This window comes from Manacus candei, unplaced genomic scaffold (assembly GCF_025592945.1).
Source record: "Manacus candei isolate 608988 ecotype Guabito, Panama unplaced genomic scaffold, ASM2559294v1 h1tg000062l, whole genome shotgun sequence".
Taxonomy (NCBI): Eukaryota; Metazoa; Chordata; class Aves; order Passeriformes; family Pipridae; genus Manacus; species Manacus candei.
The window spans coordinates 860,231-882,906 of record NW_026138110.1 but is presented as its reverse complement, the minus strand read 5'-3'; the positions used below and the strand labels follow the sequence as shown (position 1 = coordinate 882,906).

The following is a 22,676-nucleotide window of genomic DNA, read 5'->3' as shown; positions in this document are numbered from 1 at the left end:
AAGAGAAAGCAAGCACACACAGCTAAACCAAACTGCAGTTGTTGATGCTAATTGTCTTTTATTCTGTATTTGTGTTGTGCCAAAGAAGGGGAGACTTTGATCTTTCTTTGGCGTGGCCTAAACATTCCTAAACTCCTCCCTGGGTGACACGCAGCACAGTGGCTGACACACTACACTTTGCTGCAACAGGATCATGACCACTGAGCCTGAATTTTTTATTAACACACTATTTTAAACCTTGATGTGGTTGGTCCCTTTAAAGCCTCGAGACGGTTTTCTCGTTCAATACTTGTTTTAGGGGTTGTTTTGGTGATTGATCAGAGCTGAGACAATGGTTCTGCCTCTGCTTTTTTGGGCCTCTTCCTTGCCAGCTCTGCAATGGAACCGGAGACAGACGAACCCCACCTGCCTCCTCCTGCTTCCCCAGCCTTGAAGGGCCTTTCTGCAACAGATTTCTTTCACTCAAAATGCTTCAGCTTTTGAACTGATAAGAAATAAGCTCTAAAGCCCTTCCCTGCTCTGCTGGAAGTGCCCCCAGCTCCTGTCCCTGCTGCAGGAACCTGAGGGGAAGGATCCTGGCCAGCCCTGGGGCTTGAGCCAGCAGGGTCCCCACAGCCCTGGGGAACCACTGCCCATTCTCAGCCTGGGCACCTGCTGGTTTCCCCCTTCCAGGATTTGTCAGCAGATTTGCTTAGTATTCCTAAAAAATCCTTCAGAATCAGCAGTGATTGATATTGGAGCCCCTCGGTGATTTCCCAACGAGGCTGTAAATCTTTCCAGCGGGCAGCGCCGACACAGGACAGCAATCACTGCTGGCAGGGAACCCCTGCAGCCATTCCCTGCTCCTGTGGGACCTGTAGCAGGTCCTGTGCATGCTCCCAGCCCTGCCCAATGCCTTTGATCTTCCCCAGCCAGACACGGCTGGAGAATGGGAAGCAGTTGCATTAACTCAGCTGCGTGGCCCCGGTTAAAACAAACCCTGCTTTTCATTCAGGCTCTTTACTTTTAATTTATACCTTTTGCCCTGTTAGCCTGTCCCCTTGCTCTTCATTTGAGCTTTTTGCTGCTAGGTGTTCTAACAAGGCCATGAATTCCTTTTTCCAAGACGAGGGACTGAACAATTTCCATGGACATTTTTATATGTCTGCGCACCCACACGTGAGCGGTTGGTCAAGGGGGTATCTGTGGCACAGTTCCAGCATCATCTCTCGTCTAATACTTCACCAAAAGGCACCTTCTCAGTTCTCAGGGATGTTATTAACCAGTCAGTCATGAGTAGGTGGTAGATTTGATGCAATATCACCCCATTCAGCTGAAACAAGCTGAACCTTTGCTGGGACAGATGCATTCCTCTGTGCTGAATTAAAGGCAAGTAGACTCCTGGCAGTTTCTCGACTTTAGGACAGAGTTACAAAACAGCAGCAGGAGTAGAGCTGATAAATTGGGTATTCCACTCATAAAGGAAAAATAAATTTCTCTGCTTGCAATAAACATATTACACACGAGTGCAAATCATCACTTTCTTCTTGCTTCAAATAAACCCACACATCCTCTCAGACCTCACACAAAGGCAGCCAACTCGGGGGAAATGCTCAACAGAACTCAAGTAATAGCTCTATAATAAAAAATAGATCTGCAGACAGAGCTGGCTGTGCTCAGCCCCATCCCAGAGCTGCCTATTAATTATTTATATGGCACTATAGATTAGCATAGCACTTCACAGAAATAAATACACAACAAGTGCAATCCTACCTCTCAGGAAGGCAGGACAAGGGCCAAATCCTGCTGTGCTGTGTGCTCTGCACTGGGAATGACACCATGTGTGTAAAGCACTGGGTGAAAAGTGTCTCCAGAGGGAACACGAATCCGTGAGGGTTGGCAGCCGCCCCGGGCCCTGGTTACCAGCTATTCCAGCCAGGCTTGGCACAGGCACACAGTGTGAGGGATGGCAAAATCCCACTAAAGACTGGGCTAACTTCAGCCTCTAAACTCCTTTCAGACTCCAGCCAGCATGTCAATAATGTGAATTCCTCATAATTCCTGCTCTGTGGTATTACGAGCACGTGAAGGGGTTGAAATCCTCCCCACACAGAAATCACCCCCTTGGCTTCAAGGGGGTTGTAATTCCTCCCCAAGCTGTGTTTTAACAAGTGCAGATACAGCTGAGCTGATTGTCCCCCTTATGATAAAAATTTGGGCTCCAAACTGAAAGCTGAAAATAAGAAACCCAGAACCCTGGTCTTGCAGTGACCCTGTCAGTGATGTCAGGCTAGACAGCACTTTTTTCTTTACAAATTCAGTTTTCCTATCAGAATTAAAAAAGAAGTGGCTAGTTATTATTGTACACCTTCCTTCCAATCTTTACTATGATTATAACTATTTTGTGGTATTCCTATCAATTCCAGTTCCACAGGCTTTGAAAACTGCCAACACCACATCAGGCATAGTCAGATTTTTTATTTTTTTTTTCCTAGCATAGATTTCAGGGAATGAGCAAGAGCAGGAAGAGGCAATCAAAAAAAAAAAAAAAAAAAATCACATCCTGACAGCAGCTGCTTGCAGTGCAGAGAAACACCGCTGAAAACATTCTCTGCTTTTTTTCTTCCCTACAAATTTTCAGTTGGAAATCAAGAGCAAAACTACTACTTTGTAGTCCTCCAACTTTCCACAGACCACCAGCAAATTGCTGCAAGGAACAGCTTGGGCATGAACCTCAGGGCTCTATAACTGCAAAAGCACTAAGGACAGATGTTAGGGACAAAAATGAATAAATGCATTAAAAGACTTCTTGGCATTAATAACAGCTATGTGCCAGAGAAGCCTGAGAAAACTGTCTTGGAGCAAAAACCAATTTTGGTTGGAAGGGATTTCTGGAGGTGATCTAATCTAAGCCCCTGCTCAAAGCAGAGGTAATGTCGAAGTTAGATATGTGCAAATATTTGCACACATTTTCTATCTCCAGCACATACAAAGAAATAGAAAAGTGTATCTAGTGAGCATATATATAGATATTATACACACACACGTGAGACAGAAAAAACCTGCAGCAGTGGAATCGCTTTCCAGCACTAGGATCTGCTCCCAAATGAATAATGACTTTGAGTAATGGCAAGTGAGCCCATTTTTGACAAGATTCTCAGTCATATCCCTCAGCAGGTGATGGGACAACGTAACCTTGGCCAGGTACCCCTGGGATGCCAGACACTGGCACATCCTCCCACGCCAGAAGCACTTCCTAGAACGAGTTTGTGCAAGCAAAATAATTCAAGATGACAGCAAATTACAGATACAATGGAAAACAGGAATATCTGACTTCCCCTCCTTCCCTTGATCTCCTTCCAAGTGGAGTGAAGAGCTACATCCTTTCTCATCTGCCCTCCACCCTGTGCAGCCCTCATGGACAGGCTCTGTAGTGACTCAGAATCGTGTTTCCTTGGCCATGGAATGAAATGCCTGCAATGCCCCACAGGCTGGGCACTCTGGGCATCATCACCACAGGGACAGGAACCTCCAGGACCTCGAGGTTTTGCTGCTTCCCAAAGTTCCCATTCCCAGTGTTGCCTCTGGAAGGGCACATGTTTGACCAGGAGCTCTAATGACATCTTGGGCTTTCTGCCCTTCCTGTCTCGAACACTTTCCCTGCCCATGAACCAGTATTGGCCAGCCTGCCCCTAAGATGGTGACCAGGTGTGGAATGCTAGACAGAGGACAAGGATCTGTGTAGTATTTCCCATCATTAACCTTTTTTTGGCTTAACTAAAGTTTCCATTTGTGCTTCCAACCCCCTGCCGGAGCACTTGCACACACACACAGACCCAGGGCTGCACTTCCCACCTGTCTCACTACAAACAGCCCCAGCACTGACCACTTTTGCCTCACTTTCCCCCACAAGAAATATGAGCTTACGTTTTGTTGGCTCAATTAATCTGGCTCTGCCCTCTTCACCCTATAAATCATTGCACATGCAAAGAAGGGCTCACACTTCAGCAGCACTATTGATCCACCCGGACCTTTGGGTGAGGAGTAAAGCCTCTTTAATTACTTTGGCTGACTTTCAGGTTTGGTTTTGTTTGTGTTGTTTTGTTTTTTTTTAACTAGTACCACATTTTAGTGTTGTTATCACTTAGCTTAGATTCAGAGTTTTGCTCCCCAGAGAAACACCTCCTACCTCAGCCTGGCCTGCCCATGCTCGGCACCAAAATCAGGAATGGCCATTCTTCTCCCTTCTCTAAGGATTTGATAACCTCTACACTTTCCTTAGCCAGAGGTGTTTTGACCTTTAATTAAAAGGAAAATTTGTTGTCTTCCATTCAGGAGGCAGCAAATAATGAACTCATTAAAATGAGGTTAGTGCTCAGGCCTTAGAGCAATAAGAGCCCAAGTCTCATTAGCAGCTAACAATCCAGAGCAGAGCACATAAATAAATCTAATATGGCAGAGCAAAATGCCTTGGTGCATTAAATTCGAGCAGAATCAAATGTTTACAGTCAATGATGTCTGGGGCATGAAGTTTTAATGTACTTAATGAAGGAAAGCAAATTGCTTCCTATTAGGCATGAAATGTTCCTGCAGAAATCGCCCCAAAAAGTTTATTATGTAAATGAAGGACAGAGTTATAATTAAAAAGGACAGAGCAGGAAAATATCACTTCTTCCTAATAGATGCACCAATTATGAAGAATAAAGACATGGCAACTTCAAATCTACAAAAGGTAATTATATGGATTAATGTAAAAGGCTGCTGAATGTAAATGCAACATAAAGAAGAAACTGTGTCTTGTGGGTGTCAGAGAGAAGCTTCATTGACAAAGCAAAGAATCAATTAATGGAATGAAAACCGTGAGGTTTTGAGAGATTCCAGGCAATTAAGGGTTTGCCTTTGAAAGAACAGCTTAGATTACCTTAAAAAACACCCACTGTTTGCTTAGCCTGGCATGGAAACGTGTTCCATGTGCAGGTGAGTTCCATGGTTCTTCCCTTGGAGAATGATTAAGTCTGATCTATTTAACTGTTTTTTCATATTAAAGATGTAGAAGACATCACTCCCCTTCCCCCAAACAGTCAAGTAGTGACAAAATAAGTTTGGACTGGTTTAAGTGACAAGATCTTCTTAGTACTGAAAAGAGGCGAGGTCATAAAAATGAAATTTGGCTGCACATGATAAAAATTAATATGCATATATGGAAATGGCAATGAAAAAAAAAAGTCTTTAGGATCAAGCCAAATCCAGTTTGAGTGACAGATTTGCCCTTTAGACAGAGAAAAACGCTTGACACGCTGCAGGTTATGGGATTTACATCTTAATCCTCGCTCTGTGTTTTCGGTGAGACCTCACCGGGCTGGAAGGCTCCTGCCCATCCTGCACTTGTGTCATCTTATGGAGATGTGAGGGAAAGGAGAGGGAAAAGCCAGGCTGATATAATGATGATGGTTTCGTGCACCTCCTTGCACTATATGTTAAATGACGATAATTTCTCGAGATGTTCTTTCCTCAAAGGGAAATTAAATCGATTTTGCTCGGCCCATCAGTCTTTCTCAACGCATCTAAAATGCTGTACACAGCTTGGAAAATGATGCTCTAAAATGCAATGGCTCAGATGCCGTGCCTCTGACTTTAATGGTGTCAGTTTAGTGCCAGGTTTTGCCAGCTGGGGGTTCTCCTCAATGTCTCAGCTAACAGTGGCGTTGATCTCTGAGGTTTTACATTTTAGTGAGCGTTTAGCTGTTATATATTATGTAAATATAGTCCCACATGTGAAATTGTCACAGGGCTGAAACAATCAACTTACTAAATGTCTGGCAAGACAGGCTGCAAACCATACTGCTACCTTAATATTTAATGCTAAAGCACAAGATTTACCGTCCTTGCATTACTCCATTTCCTTTAGCAAGGAGAGGAATTTGCTTGGTGGCTGCTGTAGCTGGTAATTGCTTTACACCTTCCTTTGCCACCTAATAAATGGTTCTATTTAAAAAATGAAGGCAGAGGCACAATGCCTGCCAACCTTTTGTGTCACACTCACACACCTCAGCTGCTTAGACCTGGTGTCATCATTTACACCGGACCGGAGATAACTTTGGTTTACTGTCCCAGGTAGAGGTGGTGGTGGTTGCTGCAGTTTAAATCAGAGCAGTGGGCTCAGCAAAAAGGCCAAAAAAAACTATTTTCCTGGAATGTTAAAAATTACAAAATGTAATTTTTTCCAATGAGGGACAACGTTGGCTGGGCTGGGAGCGCGCGTGAAGCACCGCAGTCGTTTCATCGCTGAACTCGGCAAGAACGTGATCGATAGAAATGTTATTAATGGATAATAGGAAAAGTTCTCGAGAGCCACATAATGGAGACACCGAAAATTGATGAAAATAAGAGTTTATAACCCATCCAGCACTGGCAAGACCAATAGGGAGATAAATGCACTGCCCATCTCACACGTAGCTCGCTCGCATTCTGGGGGCTGGTGATTGGAAGTGCACAAGGAGCAGCTTTAGGAGCAGAGCCAGGTTGACAACTCATAGTAAATGTAAATAGCTCACACAGACTGAACCATCCTTTCTCCTTCTCTAGTAACTGGAAACATGTCCAAGGAAAAAAAAATGGATTGCTGAGCAGGACTACACCTATTTCTTCCATAAGCAACACCCTTTCCCTCCATTTCATTTAGAGTGGACCAATCTTTTACCTGGAGGAGAGACTAAAAATATTTAGACAGGGATTTATTTCCTGACCTGGACATCACTTGTACTGTTGATCAAAACTGGAGTTTTGCTCATTCACACTTAGGCCTCAGTTTGCTATTCAGACACAACCCATAACGTTCCTGCAGGTAAGTAAACCCCAGTGCCTCCCTGTCTGGATGGCAAGTAGTATTCCTTATTTTACTTTGGGTTTTAAGCACATTTTATCAAGCTTCAGCAATAACCCAGAGCATGGGGGGGCTTGATGAGCCAGTGTATTGCTGCCTCTGAATGGCTGGATGCAAGTCCTGCCATAGATCACTGCCACAGTGGATCATATCTTGGTCCAAGCCACAGAACCATCCCCTCCTTGGGTACTTAGGTACCATCACTAGCATTTCTAGACCACCAGACCCTGATGTAACAGTCTCATAAAAAAGAATGAGCCCAAAATAAAATGTGAAGCATTTTAACAGTATCTTCTTTTTTGTATCTCCTCAGCTGGACACAACTTTTAAAACGAGGCATTCCAAAAATCAATATCAACTTTTCTAAATGCATCTTAATTTCTTATTTATTTCAGGCTTTACTAGAGACTCAAAATTTACTGCGCACTCAGGTTGCAAATTTTACCTTCAACCTTGGATTTTCAGGAAAATTTTACCACACAGGTAAGAAGGAACTTCATGCTCTCAGGTAGCTGCAGTTAAATAGGGGACAGAATTTCAAACCTAGCTTTAAACATGCCCTTTTTAAACAACACAGTGAGCCAGTGGAGCAGTGGGAAATACATGTTCCCCCAGTTTAGCAGCCAGTGTCCAAAGGGGTAAAGGTGCACTATGGATGAGCTGCTCAGGTACATGAGGATGCCCTTGGTATTTTCCTGAAAGATGTGTGGTAGTAAATCTCAGTGATAAAGGAGGCACAGTAGCTGCTGAGTTATCTTTAATTCCACAGGACAGCACAGGAGACGTGCTAAGGGTTGTTTTTCCTGGCATGATGAAATATAACCTCTGAAGAGGCAGAAGCATTTGAATGGATGCACAAGCTTTTGTCGTGCCTGTGAAGGTGATCTGTCTCAGGGATCTGCAAATGGGGAGGGATGATAAAAGGAAAACAACATGAAAAGGAATCTGTCCTGAAACCCTGCTCTCTCCACACCAGGGGCACTAACAGGCTGCACACTTGCACTGTTCCCGTGGAACATTAGGCACTTTTACTTCTCCTCCTCCTCCTCCTCCTCACGACCCCTTTCTCATTTTTGCTCCATTTCTCCCCAGCACAATAGCCCTTTTTAAACATTTTCTTTCTTTTCCTCCTCTTTTGCCTTCTCCTTAACACTTTGCTGCACCTCCACTCAGGCTTCCCTCTGCTGTCGCTGAGCCGTGAGGATCCCTGGTGGGTCTTTTGCCAAAAGAGACTCACTGCAAGGGAGAACCTCCTGTCCTTCTCCTTTCCTAGCCCCATACCTTTCCCACCTTGGAGGACCAGCTCCAAAATCCTCAGGTGTCAGCACCTTCAGTGACATTCAGCACATTCAGGGAAGCTGGGATGCTCATCTGGAGCAGAGGAGGCAGCAAGAGGATGGGAGGGTGAGTTTAAAAGCTGGGAATGATGCAGTCCCTGCTTCCATGGACCATGAGGCAGCTGTGGAGGAAGGCAGGTCACCCTGGGAGAAGGGAGATGAGGAAGACTTCGAGGGCTGAGCAGGGAGAAGGCAACCAAAATGATGTATTTGTCCCCCTGTCCCTAAGCCCAGGCTGTTTTCCCCTTGTGCAAGCACATAATGCTGAGCAACTGCTGCCCAGGAAACCCGACAGAACGGGGATACAGGGTGGAGAGCCTGAGAAAAATGAGAGGGAGAGAGAGATGGAATTACTTGCCTAGAGTCATATAACAAGGCAGTGGCAGGCCTGTGATCAGAGAGCAACTTTGGAGACAGAACTACAGTGTTCTCTGCACTTCATCTTGACCTGCCTGTGTAGTTACTCCTTCTGGAGATTAATTGGACACACACTTCATACAAGAAACCAAACAAAACTAGCCTGGGGTGCTGAGCTGCTTGGCTGTGGCTGTCAGTGTCCACTGTGGAGAAAAGTGGTCCAAGGAAGGGAGGAGATGGAGAAAGGGATGATTTTTGTAATGAATATTATGACATACTGGACAGTGGCTGGCAGAAAACACGCAGCCTGTCTGCAAGTCAGCCCCCTGACCCGCCAATGTTATTTTTCCTTCCCTCATCCCAACACCCTCCACGCTGCCATCAGCTGACACAATGCTGAAATATAACAGAGAAAATAGAAGAATATGCACGTGTGCCATCCTCCTAAGGCTCTCCAGGCTCCCAGAAACAGCACGGAGGCACTTCCAAGCTGAAGGATGTCGTCGCCTCCGTGAGGGGACCCGGACTCAGTGGTGCAGCTGGGTTTTTAACTGAACACTTCATTTACAGGTTGGAGAGGGTGTTTTGTCATATCAGCTGAGTGGAAAGGTTTCAAAGTATTCTCCATGCAATATCCACTTTATTGACTCGTTATAAATAAAGCATGGAAAGGTGTTCTTTAATTACTGGAAATGTGGCTTGTTTACCCGGAGGCGCTTTTAGCATCAGATATTCAACGTGTTTTATTAGCAGGCTGCAACTGCTGTGCCTTATTGACTTCCTTAATGTGTGAGTTTGTTCTCCTTTCCAAGACTTGGATCATTTTAAAACTGCAGGAGGGAGATGAGTGTGGGGATGTGTTGGCAGATTTAACAGTCATACGTTTTCATCCAAAGACGTTGCTGACATCTGTACCACAACAGCTGACACATCAGCAACGCTGCTCATCTCCCCACCACCATCCCCTCTGTGGCACTGGAAAACTCCACACTGCAGATTTAACACCACTAACGAAAAGGTTTTAAAATATTGGGATTACTTACGATGCACAAACAAACTCAGAATTATGACTTGTGTAAAGGGCACTCCACATCTCAAAGCAGGTGTATGATTTCAGGTTAAAATGAAGAAAGTCACATAAACAGTGTTGACTGTACAAGAAATTAAACCTCAAAATCCCAGGTTTTGCCTCCAGTACTCTGAGTAAGGGATTGGGAAAAAATATTTAAACAATATAAGCACCCACCAAATGCTCCATTAAAACTTGACATGAGATTATTTTTGAAATACCACTACTTAAGAATTCATAAACTCAAACAATACCCTTTCCCAAGGTTTGCAAATAAATTTGTCCTCAAAAGCAACACCAACACCAACTGTTAAACTTCCAACCTCTCCGCTTCAGCTCTGCCATTACAGGATGGGGCTGTTCCTCTTCACACTGGAAAGTGTTATGATTCATTTTGTTTGATTTTTGTTACAGTAAAAAAGTGTAAAAATTTGACTAGTTGTATATCTAAATTTACAAAGTAATGAGTGGGAAGAAATAGGATTTTAAAGCATAGGTTTTAATAATGACGTTATTTCAAGAACCACACTCTGCTTCAAAAGCTAGCAAGGCACTAAATTATACTCTGACCTAAATCTTCTGTGAGATGATTGTAGTTCTTTATATATTTCAAATAGCCACTTTTTTTCCCTCTTCATCCCTGCCTTTGGCTTATCAAAAATATCTTCACTTGCTTCACAAGCCCCATTTTCTCTCTCCTCTGTCCTATTTTGAAAGCCTGTGTTAAGTTTCTTCCCTTGCACGTGCCTGAGTGACTGCAGGTGAACCACACATCCCAGAAAACAAGTTGGCAGTCACTCAACAAATGCAGGATACAGAGGGAGCAGCCACCCCTCCTTTCTTTCCAGTAAGGAATCACCTGGTAAACAAGGTTGTTTTCTTTTTTCCAGCAACACTTCCGTCAGTGGGAGCAACTTCCTTAGAACTGGCAGAGCGAGGGGAGAAAAGGGATTCAGGGACTTGGGAAGAAAGTTTCAAAGGAATGCTCTCCTTGTGTGGTGGCATTCTTCAAAAACCACTGCAGAAGGGAATAATAAAAGCAAAGAGCTCAAGTGCATGCTCTGAACAGGCATCTCTGCGTGTTCCTGCCAACTAAACACTGACATCCGTGCAGCATTTTCTCCCAATGATTTTTGCAACACATTAAAAAGGCTTGTGAGAAGACAAGACCTCCGTGTTTGCCTCACTGCCCTGATTTTGGCAATTATTCCTTCCACTGGAGCAAAATGAAAGCATTTAAACGGTAAAGGAACACAGAGGAAAGCTGCTAATAAACCAAACATCATGGAGTTATCTGAGGGTGAAGTTACTGGAATGTCACTGTGCCTTTCCAGTTTAAAAAGCACAGCACACACATGTGCAGAGGGTGGGAGAAGCATGGTACCCTTCCCCAGATGGAAGGTTTCCTGGGATATAACCACACATCCTCTCTTCTGCCTGAAGCAGATCCTCCTCACTAGCACAGGAGGTTTGATTGGTTTGACTTCAAGATTAAATCTGGCAAAAACTGAATACTGAGCCCTAGGAAACATTTGGGAGCCCTTTGCCATTGCTGCTGCATGCTTTCCACCTAATTATATTCTGAAACTATTGCAAACTTGTTTCACACTTCACCAAAAATTATCAGATTTCAATTAACCAAGGCTAATAAAGAGGCAGTTACAAGGGGGATGGAGGGGTGGCATTGATAAGATTTCATTATCACCCATATGTTGTCTTTTATTAAGAGTATTTTGTATTTAACAGTGACATTATTATCAGGACAAAATGGAAAACAGCAGACATATGCTGAACCTGTCCTGCTTTAATACTGATCCAGCGTCATCCTTTGTCCAGCTTTCAAAAGACCTGGCAACCAGCAGTAATATTCCTGACACTGTTTTGTCCCACTAAATCCAAGTCGTCAGGTTATGGTGATGTAAAGATAGTGTGGCATTAAAATTAGGCCAACAGAGAAAAGGGGGAGGTTGGGCTTTTAAGATCACATACACTAAAAAAAAAACAAACAACAAACCCTGCTGTTTTTTTTTTTAGCCTTGTGTGATACACCCCGAGCACAGTGAGACAGGGCAAGGACACCAGGTTTTATGGCAGCTTCTTCTGTCTCTAAAAACCAATCACGGGCCTTTTTTTTTTGCTGTTGCTTTTCTATTACCATTTTTCCCCCTCCCTTTCTTTCTCTTGCAGGGACTGAGGAGGAGGATGAAGGTGATGACCTGCTGTTGAGATCAGTGGATGAGTTCTGGTGGTTTCCCCACATGTGGAGTCACATGCAGCCCCACCTCTTCCACAACGAGTCCTCGCTGGTGGAGCAGATGATCCTCAACAAAGAATTTGCAATAGTGAGTAAAAGTTCCCAAAAGATTCACCAGGACACCTTTGTATATGACACCTGTGCATCTACACAGATAAGCTAAGGCAGAAAGGTTAGAAACCCAAAAAGAGCTTTTCTGTGACTCAAACTTGGGCTGAATTTTGTCTTAGCTTTTTCTACTGCCACAGGTTTTCTGGGGAGGGAGCAGCCCCTCATCCAAGCACCCTTGTGAGATCACAGGGAACAGAAGCAGTGGGAACTCAGCAGGTACCAGCTGACGTTTTAAGCTTTAGGAAGGGGTTTGTACACAGGTTATCAGTTCCCTGAAGTCTGGCACAAACATCCTCACTAGGGGAGGGAGAAAGCTGCAGTGAACCCTAAATGTCTATGGTTTGGGAGAAATCCTGACAAAGCAAATGAGGGAAGCTGCTGGATTTCACTGTGCTTTTTTAAAATGAGCTGCTTGAAAATATGCTTTTTACATAGCTAACCTGTTGCTAATCACGACAGATAACACTGTTTCTTTCCCTTTTCCTCGTTTGTGCTGCTGTTCCATCCTCCCCACATGGCCCAGAGCTCAGAGCACTTGTACTGTTTACAGCCCTTTCAGGGTAATTCTACTGGCTGACAAAGAAAACCTGGAATCTACAAATGCTGGCTTTGGTAGAGACACTGTGTGGTCTGTGAGGAGGCCAAGGAATGCCAAGCAACCAGAGCCACTCAGAGGAGCAGAGTGACACAGTGGGGCTTTCCCAGATGCTCTGGGAACAGAAATCTCAGCCCTTCCCATCTCCCAGAGGCCAGGCCCCCTCCTCCCACCCCTCACATGAGCCAAGGCACATGGGGAAAAAGGCAGAGGCAGATGCCTGAACGAGCAGTTGGAAGCAATTTATTGCCTTGTTTATGAAAATGTTTTCCTAACAACCTTTAAAGAAAATTAATTAAAAATGGCTTAACTGTTTAGTCTTCTTGCCAGACTTCCCCCTTTCCCGTCTCCTGTTAGTATAGAGGCATTTTGGATGACTTCTCTTCCTTCCTACAGTTGCTGTCAGCCTCATTCCTGGCATGGCCTTTTGTGTAGCCTGGCCCATAGACCCAAACAGAGTCGAGAATTTAAATGCAAGAGTCATTTTTTAAATAATCCATATCTCAAAAATACACAGTCCCTTCATCTTTAAACCTATGGGGAAATTCTCCTCATGCTTTCAGGAAACATAGAGTCCTCTAGGTCAAACCACCTCTAGGAGTAAAATCTATAGCACAGCCTGAAAACAGAGCTGGTAATCGAGTCTGTTTTTAACTTCAACTCCAGAAAGATAAAGCCCGTCTCCTGAAGGGTAGGGACTCCTTAGGGTGCCTATAAATAAGGAGCTGATGTGAGTGAAAGGCTGCTGTTATTACACTTTTATTTCCTGCTAACATTTGGGCAGGGGTTGTACCAGCCCCTTGACCTTGAATCTATATGAGCTGTACAATTTACTTACGAGAACATTTCTTTTCGAAAGGCTTCCTGTGAAAGTCTCTCTTGTGGGAGAAATTCATCTTCCCGCTATGACAGCCTTCCTGATGGCTATCAGAGAGGTCCCAGCCACGACTTTGGAGTGGGTTCGATTCCTCCCTGGATTTCACATCCTCAGCATCATGTATTACTTGGGAAAGGAACTCCCCGTTCCACAGCTGCACTTCTCCAAGTCCTCCAAGTCAAAGCAAACCTCTTCTCATTATCCTTTGACTTCACAACGTGGATCCAAATTTAAATTAGAGATCTGGAACAATACCTATGAAATCTGCTTGATGTTACACATGTTTTGTTTGTTTTCTGATATTTTCATTTAGTATTACACTCGGGGGACACAGCTTGATGCTGATGCCATTTCCTCTTGCGTTTCTCATTTATCCACCATATTTCCCCACCTCCTGTTTTAGCTGCAGGTAGAGATGACACTTTGTGTGAGTTTCTGCAAGGAAAGCTGCAGTAATTCTGTGGAAGTGTGATCACATTAATTCCTCTCCTAGTGTGGTATTTCTCTGCTCATTTTGTTTCAAACATGACTAAGAAGGTAACAGGGTCTTCAGGAAGGGAGTGCACATCTTTACATCCAAGAACAACAGTCAAGGTGGCTTAAGATCCCAAATAAGACACAAAAATTCTGTTTGTTAAGACCTGTTGGCTCCTCCTGCCTTTATCTTTTTACAAGAAAACTAAACCAGATCACGCTGTCAGGAAATCTGCACCCAAATCCCATCACAGCCATTTCTCCGTGCAAGAGAATATCAGGCTTGGGACTGCCAAAGCACATGTAGAACACATGTAGGAATTGGACACCTGAACAGTTTTGTACACACAGAACTAATTGCTAATTAGGTAACTAATTGCCTTGATTCCAGTGCAGATATGGCCACCTCTGTGTATCTGGGGCTTAGTAAAATCAACAGCCTTCAAAGGACTCCCTTCCACGCACATTTGTTTCAGAGGATCCCAAAGCCCTTTAAAGACACTGAGCCTTGGATTAAATTGTGCAAACTGCTAATACCTCAAGTATTATTGTCTTTGTTTGTAGGCAATGCAATGGATACACAAATAGGTAAACAAATTCCTGTCTCTGATAGTACATATTCCAAAAATAAACCAAACCGAGTTTGCACGGCCATCAATAACGAGATATTCTTCCTTCTCCTTTTCGTACATCCCTATCTGACAAAACCAAGTAGAATATATTTAATCCAAAGCCTGTAGCTCTTTATTTCATCCCTTGATTTGTTTGCTCAGTGATTATTTTCTGGGCTCATTTGTGAGTGCACGTGCCCAAAGCACAGGAGAGACCGGGCGAAAAAAACTCTCACTGACTGTCAAGGGAGCTGTGATCTGATATGGAGAAAGAAACAGATACAAAACAAATCAATTCAGAACCTTTGCAGAAACACTCCTTGGCTTCCATCTCCTCTTATAAACCAACTACAGATGCACATTAGCACTTCCTCGGCCCGAAACTTCAGAGCTGCTCAAACCACAAGGAAACCATGGGCTTTTAATACACCAATTAAATACCCAGAACGTGAAGCCCAGTGACCACACATCAAAGGCAAAGTATCTACACGTGATGAAAAGTGTCTAATTTGTCTCACTATTAATATCTGTACTCAGTGTTGGGAAGGAGAGATGCCCACAAGAGACTGCCTCTAAAAATGGCCTGTAAATGGTCTGCATATACAGGATAACACCGCCCTGGGCAGTCAGGACACACAACATTTCATTTTCCCGAGCAAACTGAAAATAGAACTGACCAAAGGAAATGTGATTATCTGTTAGTTGCTCCTCCTTAGAGCCATGCCGGGTATCCGAGTGCCTGCCATGTATTTGTGGGATGAGCTCTGGAGCGAGCAGGTTTGTATTCAGAGGCTCATTTCCTTTTCATGTCGAGAACTCACGAAAAGCTGTCTCATTTTGCTTGTGAATGGCAGATTACCATGTCACCATCCCGCTGCCATGGCAACACCAGCATCAAGTAGTAAGCAGATAAACAGTATCTTACGCAGATCCAGCCAGATCCCTCCCTTTGGATCTGCCCTTCAGGGCAGGGTGTTCATTATCTGCCTCGGGACACGTCTGCCTCCCATTTCTGGTTCTGTGCTCTCCCCAGCACAGGCCTGCTGCAGGTTTGCAGACCCAAGTTGACCCAGGATATTTAAGTTATCAGTTTAACAGCATGAGCGTCACAGAGCACTCGGGCAGGGTAATAAATGGCCAGACTTTATGAAACCTTTAGGTACAGATTTTTTTTTTCCTTTATACACATTCGTGGCCAAAAAAAAAAAAAAAATAGGGAACAGGGTGATTTAACATTTCTCATTGTAGAGCTATCCCTCATTTCCCCCCTAAACTGACTCGTGCCTCTCGAGTAGGTAATAGCATTAATAGGCTGAAATTACATTTTGTTCTCAGCAAATTGTGAAAGGGAGAGTTTGGGTTTCTCTTTTACAAGATCAGCCAGTAACTCAAGATCTTTACTAGTAAGGAATGGATAATTTTAAGTGGTTGCATTATGTGATGTTGGAACAAGTGTTCCCTACAGATTTAACTTAATTTTTGCCAGTGAATCAAAACCCTTTCTTTGTTAAGTACTTGGAGATGCCCAGCAGAACCTGCTGTTCCTGGAATTAAAGTAATCAATGGATAATGTGGGCAAGAGGAAGGACAAAAAACCTCATATAATCTTCTCATATTTTGGCCATTTCCCTCTGCACATCAATTTTATAGGAATGGAAAAGAGCTGATGTATCCTGCAGTACTGGGAGTAAAATGAATTTGTGCCCTCAGAAGATATTTCCAAGATAACCTATAGATTATATTCACGAAAGTGCACATATTTCCACATAGAGATTGAGCCAAATATAAATATTTATGAAATGAAAAAGGAGTCTGGCTTTTTTTTTTTTTTTTTGCTTCTACCTTAATACCATGTTAAAAAATAAGCAGTTCAGAAGCTACGAGGAATATTTATTTACTTATTAAACGGGGAAGGAATCTTGCTCTTATTCCACGTATGTCACTGCAACAATTTTTTTTCCATCTGTTTGCTGCTCTAATGCTGTCTGATGCCTTAGCACTGGTTTACTGGATGACCTTTAAACAGGGCTAAACAGGCAGGATGGGTATTCAAGTACATGGCAAATCTATTCCGTGCAACAGTGACGCAACATAATCCAGGAGGATGATTTATTCCTCTGGAGTTACCAACCTGTAGTTCATTTTCAGCTTCTGTTACGTACAACAGGCACAAGTCAGTCTAAGGACACTCCAATGGCACCGTGGGCAGGAAAAACAAAGCTTTGAATCATTCCCTGGGGGGGGTTTTTTCATCCCTAAAACACGTTCCTCCTGTGCTGCCTTGCAGGAGCACGGCATCCCGACCGGCATGGGCTACGCGGTGGCCCCGCACCACTCCGGGGTCTATCCCGTGCACATCCAGCTCTACGAGGCCTGGAAGAAGGTCTGGCACATCCGAGTGACCAGCACGGAAGAGTATCCACACCTGAAGCCCGCACGGTACAGACGGGGCTTCATCCACAATGGCATCATGGTACACTGCATTTCCATGTTCAGACACTTGTACTGCGGGGCCTCCCAACGGGGCTGGGCTTGCTGGCCTTCAGCTTTCCCAGCAGCCACTAAAATTCCCAGTGATCCAGGATTTGTAAGGATTGCCAAAACAGTGCAGCCAGTTTAGCAGAGGGGGAAAAAAAGAAATAGTCGTAGGAACTCAGGCAACTGCAAACGTGCTTGTGGTGCCATCAGCTATCAACTCTGGGAAAGTCATTAAACTGCCTAAGACCTGTGTTTCCAGCTCTGCTTCATCTTTATGCATGAAAGGATTAGAAATCCATCACCTGGGAAGGTGAGCAGGTGTAAGTAATCTCCTCCTGCGAGGAGGACACTTCTCCGAGGCCCCGGTGTCGGCTTTGCTTCGGAAATTCCCCGAGCCAGGGATTGGGACGCCTGCCTGACTGCTCCGGGCCCTGCACGTGTGTGAGGAGAGAGAAGGTTCCTCACACGCACTTCAAAGTGCACAGAGGGCAGGAAAATGTGTAAAATTATTTGGCCTGTCCCATATTTCAAGGGCAGGTCTCGGGATGGTTTCAATTCCCAGCTGACCTGAATATTCCCCGTGCACATCAAGGCAAAACTGGGATCCCCTAAACAAGGCTGTAGGAATGTCCTAACCCCAAGCTCCTTGCACAGAGTCCAATTCCTACTGGAATAGACTCAAAATCAGCAGTGTGTTTACACATGTATCCAAATGCTCTGCTGAATGTGGGTTTAGTTTTTTGTTTTCACCGAGTAAAAACATCAAAATATTGAATTAAGGGAGACAAAAGTCCTTTCCCAGGTCAGTTACGTCTCTGCATGGATTAGGCAATCCCTATAAGGTGCTGTTCTTTTGTTCTCAGGTGCTCCCTCGACAGACCTGTGGCCTTTTCACTCACACCATTTTTTACAAGGAATATCCTGGGGGTCCTCAGGAGCTGGACAAAAGTATCCGAGGAGGTGAACTGTTCCTCACCATTCTCCTGAATCCCGTAGGTACCTTCTTTTGCTATTTTTTTTTTGGACTAACAGGGAAGAGGGAGAGAGGGAGATCAGTTTTCCTGGACCTTGTTTGGGAAATAAAAAGCAGGACCAGTTGCTCAGGGGTAACAAGCAGTTTGAGAAGAAAGGAGAACAATGTCTTTTGCCTATTTTGAACTACAGCTGTATGCAACAAGTTCCTGGAAAATGTGAAACTGGGAAGAAACTTGTTTGAGACAGCAAGGGTAGAAAAACCTGTGATCTTATCCCTCTTTTCCTTTCTTCCACAAGCTTGGCTCCTCAGGCACTCCTGATACAGCCCGGTGGAAACCTCAGGGCTCAGGCCTCATATCATTCCTCCACCACTGGCTCTTAAAAACAGGTTCTGAGCAGCTAAAAAGTCTGATGCCATTTAAGACAGCAGCCTAAAGGTGCAAGGAGCAAGGACAACAAAACAAAAAAGCCACATATCAGTTATTTTGTCCTCCCTTGGTCCTGCTCCACCCAAAGAAGCTGCGCTAGTCACAAGATAAATGTCCCTTGTCTTGCCAGGTGGCCTCATTTTCAGTGGGTTTAAATTGCAGCACTCATTGACTCCTCTGCAGAGCTAAAGAAACTTCAGGTGGAGCTGACTCTCAAATCCAGGTCACCTTTATTTAGACACCTAAATATAGATTATTTTTTTTTTTTTGTATTATATAATTAGATGCTTGGGGGTGAAAATTTTGGCTGGGGAGCTAAGCTGGCATCTGAGCCAGATTCAGTGGGCTTAAAGAAATGGGACATTTCTATCAGGAATTTGCCTGTACCACCCACGTGACACCTAATTTGAGAATAAAATACATCCCTGTTCTTTATCCTATCTCTTGCAGTTCTCTCAGGATGACTTTTCTCCCCACAAAGCATGTTTCCACTCCATGAGTGCTCCTTACAACAGCCCAAATTCCTCAGCCAATCTATGTCCCAATAACTTGGGAGTGCAATATATATTGTCGTGTGGCATTTGAAAAGAACAGCTTCTCTTTACTCTTGATGTTTAAATCCCCTCTCCCACTTTTATGGAAGGGAAGACTTCTTTTATTCAGTGTAAAAGTGTAGTGTTTCAGTGGTTAGCTTGCAAAAGCTCACAAGTTAGTACCCAAAATCCAGGGCCTGAAAAGAATCAATACAGTGCCTATTCCACTGGCCAGGTGCAAATTCAGCTGGATTAAAAAGGTATGCTTTGAATGGGATGTGTTCTCCAAACTGGCAGCAGCACACGCTGGAACAGCAGCAGGACACTTCCCATCTTACACCCTGGAAGCTTTTCACACACCTCCCCTCACTAATAAGCTTCCTTAGTGTTTGGATATCAGCTTGGATAACCAGTACCAAATATATTCACTGGTCAGGGAGAATAAGAGCACACCTGATTGTAGTTCAGTTCAGCTCCACATTATTTACAGACTAGGCTTCCAGAAGTGAAAAGCCACAATTTACACTCCAGTAAATAGGATTATTACATGTATTTCCCACACACACAGTTCAAGACAGACTTTCTCAGACTGTTTCAAACTTTAGGAATAATCCCAGTGCCTTGACTAAAATCAGCACACCACCTCCTTTGGCTGTGGATTACAGTTTGAGAGGAAACATTTTTTTCCAAGAGGGTTTTACAGGAATCTTGTCCCTTACTTGGGTCATCATTAGCAAATCCAGCAAATACATCACAAACAAATATTAAGCTCAAACACCAAAACTGTTTGCACTTCCATGCAGCTGGTTAAATTAGAAAGTGCCCAAGTGACAGTGCATTGGAACAAAGACTTTGCAGAGAGACTGTCAAGGGGATCTTCCGAAGGGATTTTTTTATTTTTTTAAATGGCTGCTACTGAGCACTCCGTGGCTCAGAGAGATATTTTCACTTCCTAATTTATGAATCCTGAAGATGAGTCATGTCTGGCAGAGATGATTTAGTAGCAGGCAGAGGAGGGATAAATTCCACCAAGACCGACAGAAATCAAACCAACTTTCCTTTGAGTTTTAATGAGGGTGACAGGAATCCCAGCCAGATCTTTCCAGGCTCCAGCTAATGCAGGGAGTCTGCAGTTTGGGGGGGACTTATTCTTTGCATAAACACTTCAAAGCAAAGCTCATTAAAGGCAGTGGGAAAGTCTCAGAGACCAGACTGGGCTTGAAACAAACCCAAACAGCGAAACTCTTCCACAAGGTATCAATCCAGCTCCCCTCCGAAGGGTCTCCTTCATTTGGAGGCTCAGAACAATAACAAGGAGCTTCAGCTGGATGCACAAATAAGAAATACAGGTACACTTTGGGGTAGAAAATGAGATATTATTGCCTTCTTGGGGTTTTCCTTCACAAGCAATGAAAGGTTCAGCTGAAATGTTTTTCTCTCTCTCCCTTGCCAGGCAAAAGCTGGATGTTTAATCAGTGATAAGTTTTATCATCTCTGATGTTATTTACTATGTGGTCTGACAAACATCAAACCCCAGTTATTCACTACAGCTTAATTAGGACAGACCTCCCAAAAGTCGTAGCATCAGCACTTCCACATCAGCAGTGAAAGCAGAGCAGCAAACCCACCACAATCAGTGGAAAGAAAGGGAAGGGAAAATATGACATCTAAAACTTCAGTCAGTCAAAGCTGAAAAAACTGGTTTTGTGCCTAATCTAATTATAATTAAAATTAATTTTTTTATGGCATTACATTCATTTTCAGCTTTTTTTTTTTTTTTTTAAATTCTACTTCTCATTATTTACTTAGCTTAATTGTCCTTTAGAATGACTTTTTCTTCTCACAGAATATATCCAAAGCCCCCTTCCTCTCTGCTCAGCTCAGCAGTTCTGTGCCAGCAGTTCCTTTTCTCGGCCTCCCCTTTCTGTTTAAACACATTCCCATCAACTTTCCAGGCACTTCTGATTTTGACACACTCCATAGAGAAAGACAAGTTAAGCAGCACTAAAATCAACCCTCTGGTAACATACACTTTCCAAACTGAAATACTTCCAGCTGCAAAAAGCAAAAAAATCTCCACTGGAGTCGAAGTTTTAAGGGGGATTTTCCACCTCCACATGTCAGGCTCAAAACTAAGTGGGTTCAGCCCATGTTCCCTGACTGTTGCCCTTCATTCAGCCTCCTGGGGAAAGCCCTGACATATTTAAAGGGTGCTTTTACAAATTGTTCCATTTATCACCTCTCCAGCAGCCACAGGGTCTCCCACTATCTGTCTGCTGGCTCGTCTCCTTTACTCCCCTGCTCCACAGGCCATAAACAACAGCCATAAACATTTAACAGCCAAGATAAGCTAATAAATACAGCCTTAAATATTATTGCCCCTGCAAACAACAGCCAGAGAGTCATTTCTCCTAAAGAAAACCCACCTCTTTAATCCAGAGAGCTTTTTATTAAGCCAGTAAGTGATAGCACGAAAGGCACCTCTGTCAAACACGGTCTGTTTTTATTCCATCTCCCTCTAACTCCTTTCCATAGTTCCACTATGACAATATGCACAGGCCATTATTGCATTTTTTTTGTGTGTATATATATATATATAAATCTCTCTCCTCTAGATCTACTCCTGCCTCACCACAGAGGATCTAGAGTCAGGCACACAAAACACCGAGAGCTCAGCCCACTTCTAAAGTTCATAAAAACAGAAGAGCAGCAGAAAGAGGGAAAAGTTAAACACTTCTCCAGACTCCTCTTCCCCCTTCAATCAAACATCCCTAAGAAGCTTTAGCTGGAGGTGAAGTGAGGCAGATGAATTTCAGGAAGATTAGCTCCTTTTGCTGGAATTTGGCTGGCGAGAGCGAAACCAGGCTGGTGATTGAAAGGTAACTTTGAACTCCACTCAGCAGAAGCTACAGGCAGCCCAGAATAATAATGTTCATTATTATTGCAACTCCCCTGGAAGTGGCACGGGATGCTTTTAATTTCGAAGGCCACTTAGATGCATTTACATTTTTAAACTCTGGCCGTAACTAAAGGGTTATTGCTCGTTCCCAGCCCCTTGGAGCTGGGTTCTCCATGTCCCACGTGGGCCATACTTGGAAGATTTTCTTCTTGTTTCCTGCTCTCCCTCATCACAGAAACAGATGAGAATCACACGTTATTGCTTCGGCATATTAAAAGTAAATGCAGAGAGGGGTTAATTTATACCTTCCACAAGAGATTTGGGAGTGTTATTATGAAACATCTTGAGTGTTAATAATATTTTTCTTATTATTTGCTTTGTTTCTCTGAGCAGAGCTGCAGAAAGAATAAAAAATAACCTTGGGCATTGGAGGAAATGTGCTGCAATCCAAAAGTAATTCATAATGCAGCTCTACTAAGGGCCCTGTGAATTGAGCATCTCAGCATAATTTGGAGACAGGGAAAAAAAAAAAAAAAGGAAGCAACCTCCCCACTAAAAAAAGTCAATATTTCTTGAGCTGCAATTAGCAAGGTATTGCCTACAGGGACAGATGTGTCCCTCTCCAACCTGACAAGAGGGAAATGTTCAATCTACCAAATTAAAAGGGAGTTTTGTTAGCGAGTTCATCAGAATTTATCTTAGTGGTCACAAACGCACCGAACCAACTCCAACCTTCCTCAGGCTTTTGACTCTTCTTTTCTGCTCTTTGTAAATCCTTATTTTCCCCCCTCATCCCACATGGCTACCCCAGCTGCA

At 43.7% G+C, this 22,676-nt stretch overlaps 1 protein-coding gene across 2 annotated transcripts in view; it reads left to right on the top strand.

Annotated features, from left to right (window-relative positions):
- Nucleotides 1–22,676, top strand: part of NDST4 (N-deacetylase and N-sulfotransferase 4) — a 67,052-nt gene that overhangs the window by 25,973 nt on the left and 18,403 nt on the right. For both annotated transcript variants that reach the window (XR_007907339.1, XM_051804898.1), the window contains exons 3-6: nucleotides 7,258–7,345; nucleotides 11,813–11,967; nucleotides 16,835–17,020; nucleotides 17,889–18,017. Coding sequence is in view for 1 of the 2 variants with exons in the window: in XM_051804898.1 (XP_051660858.1) it covers nucleotides 7,258–7,345; nucleotides 11,813–11,967; nucleotides 16,835–17,020; nucleotides 17,889–18,017 (558 nt within the window). In the remaining variant the exon portion in view is untranslated. The remainder of the gene's footprint in view (nucleotides 1–7,257; nucleotides 7,346–11,812; nucleotides 11,968–16,834; nucleotides 17,021–17,888; nucleotides 18,018–22,676) is intronic.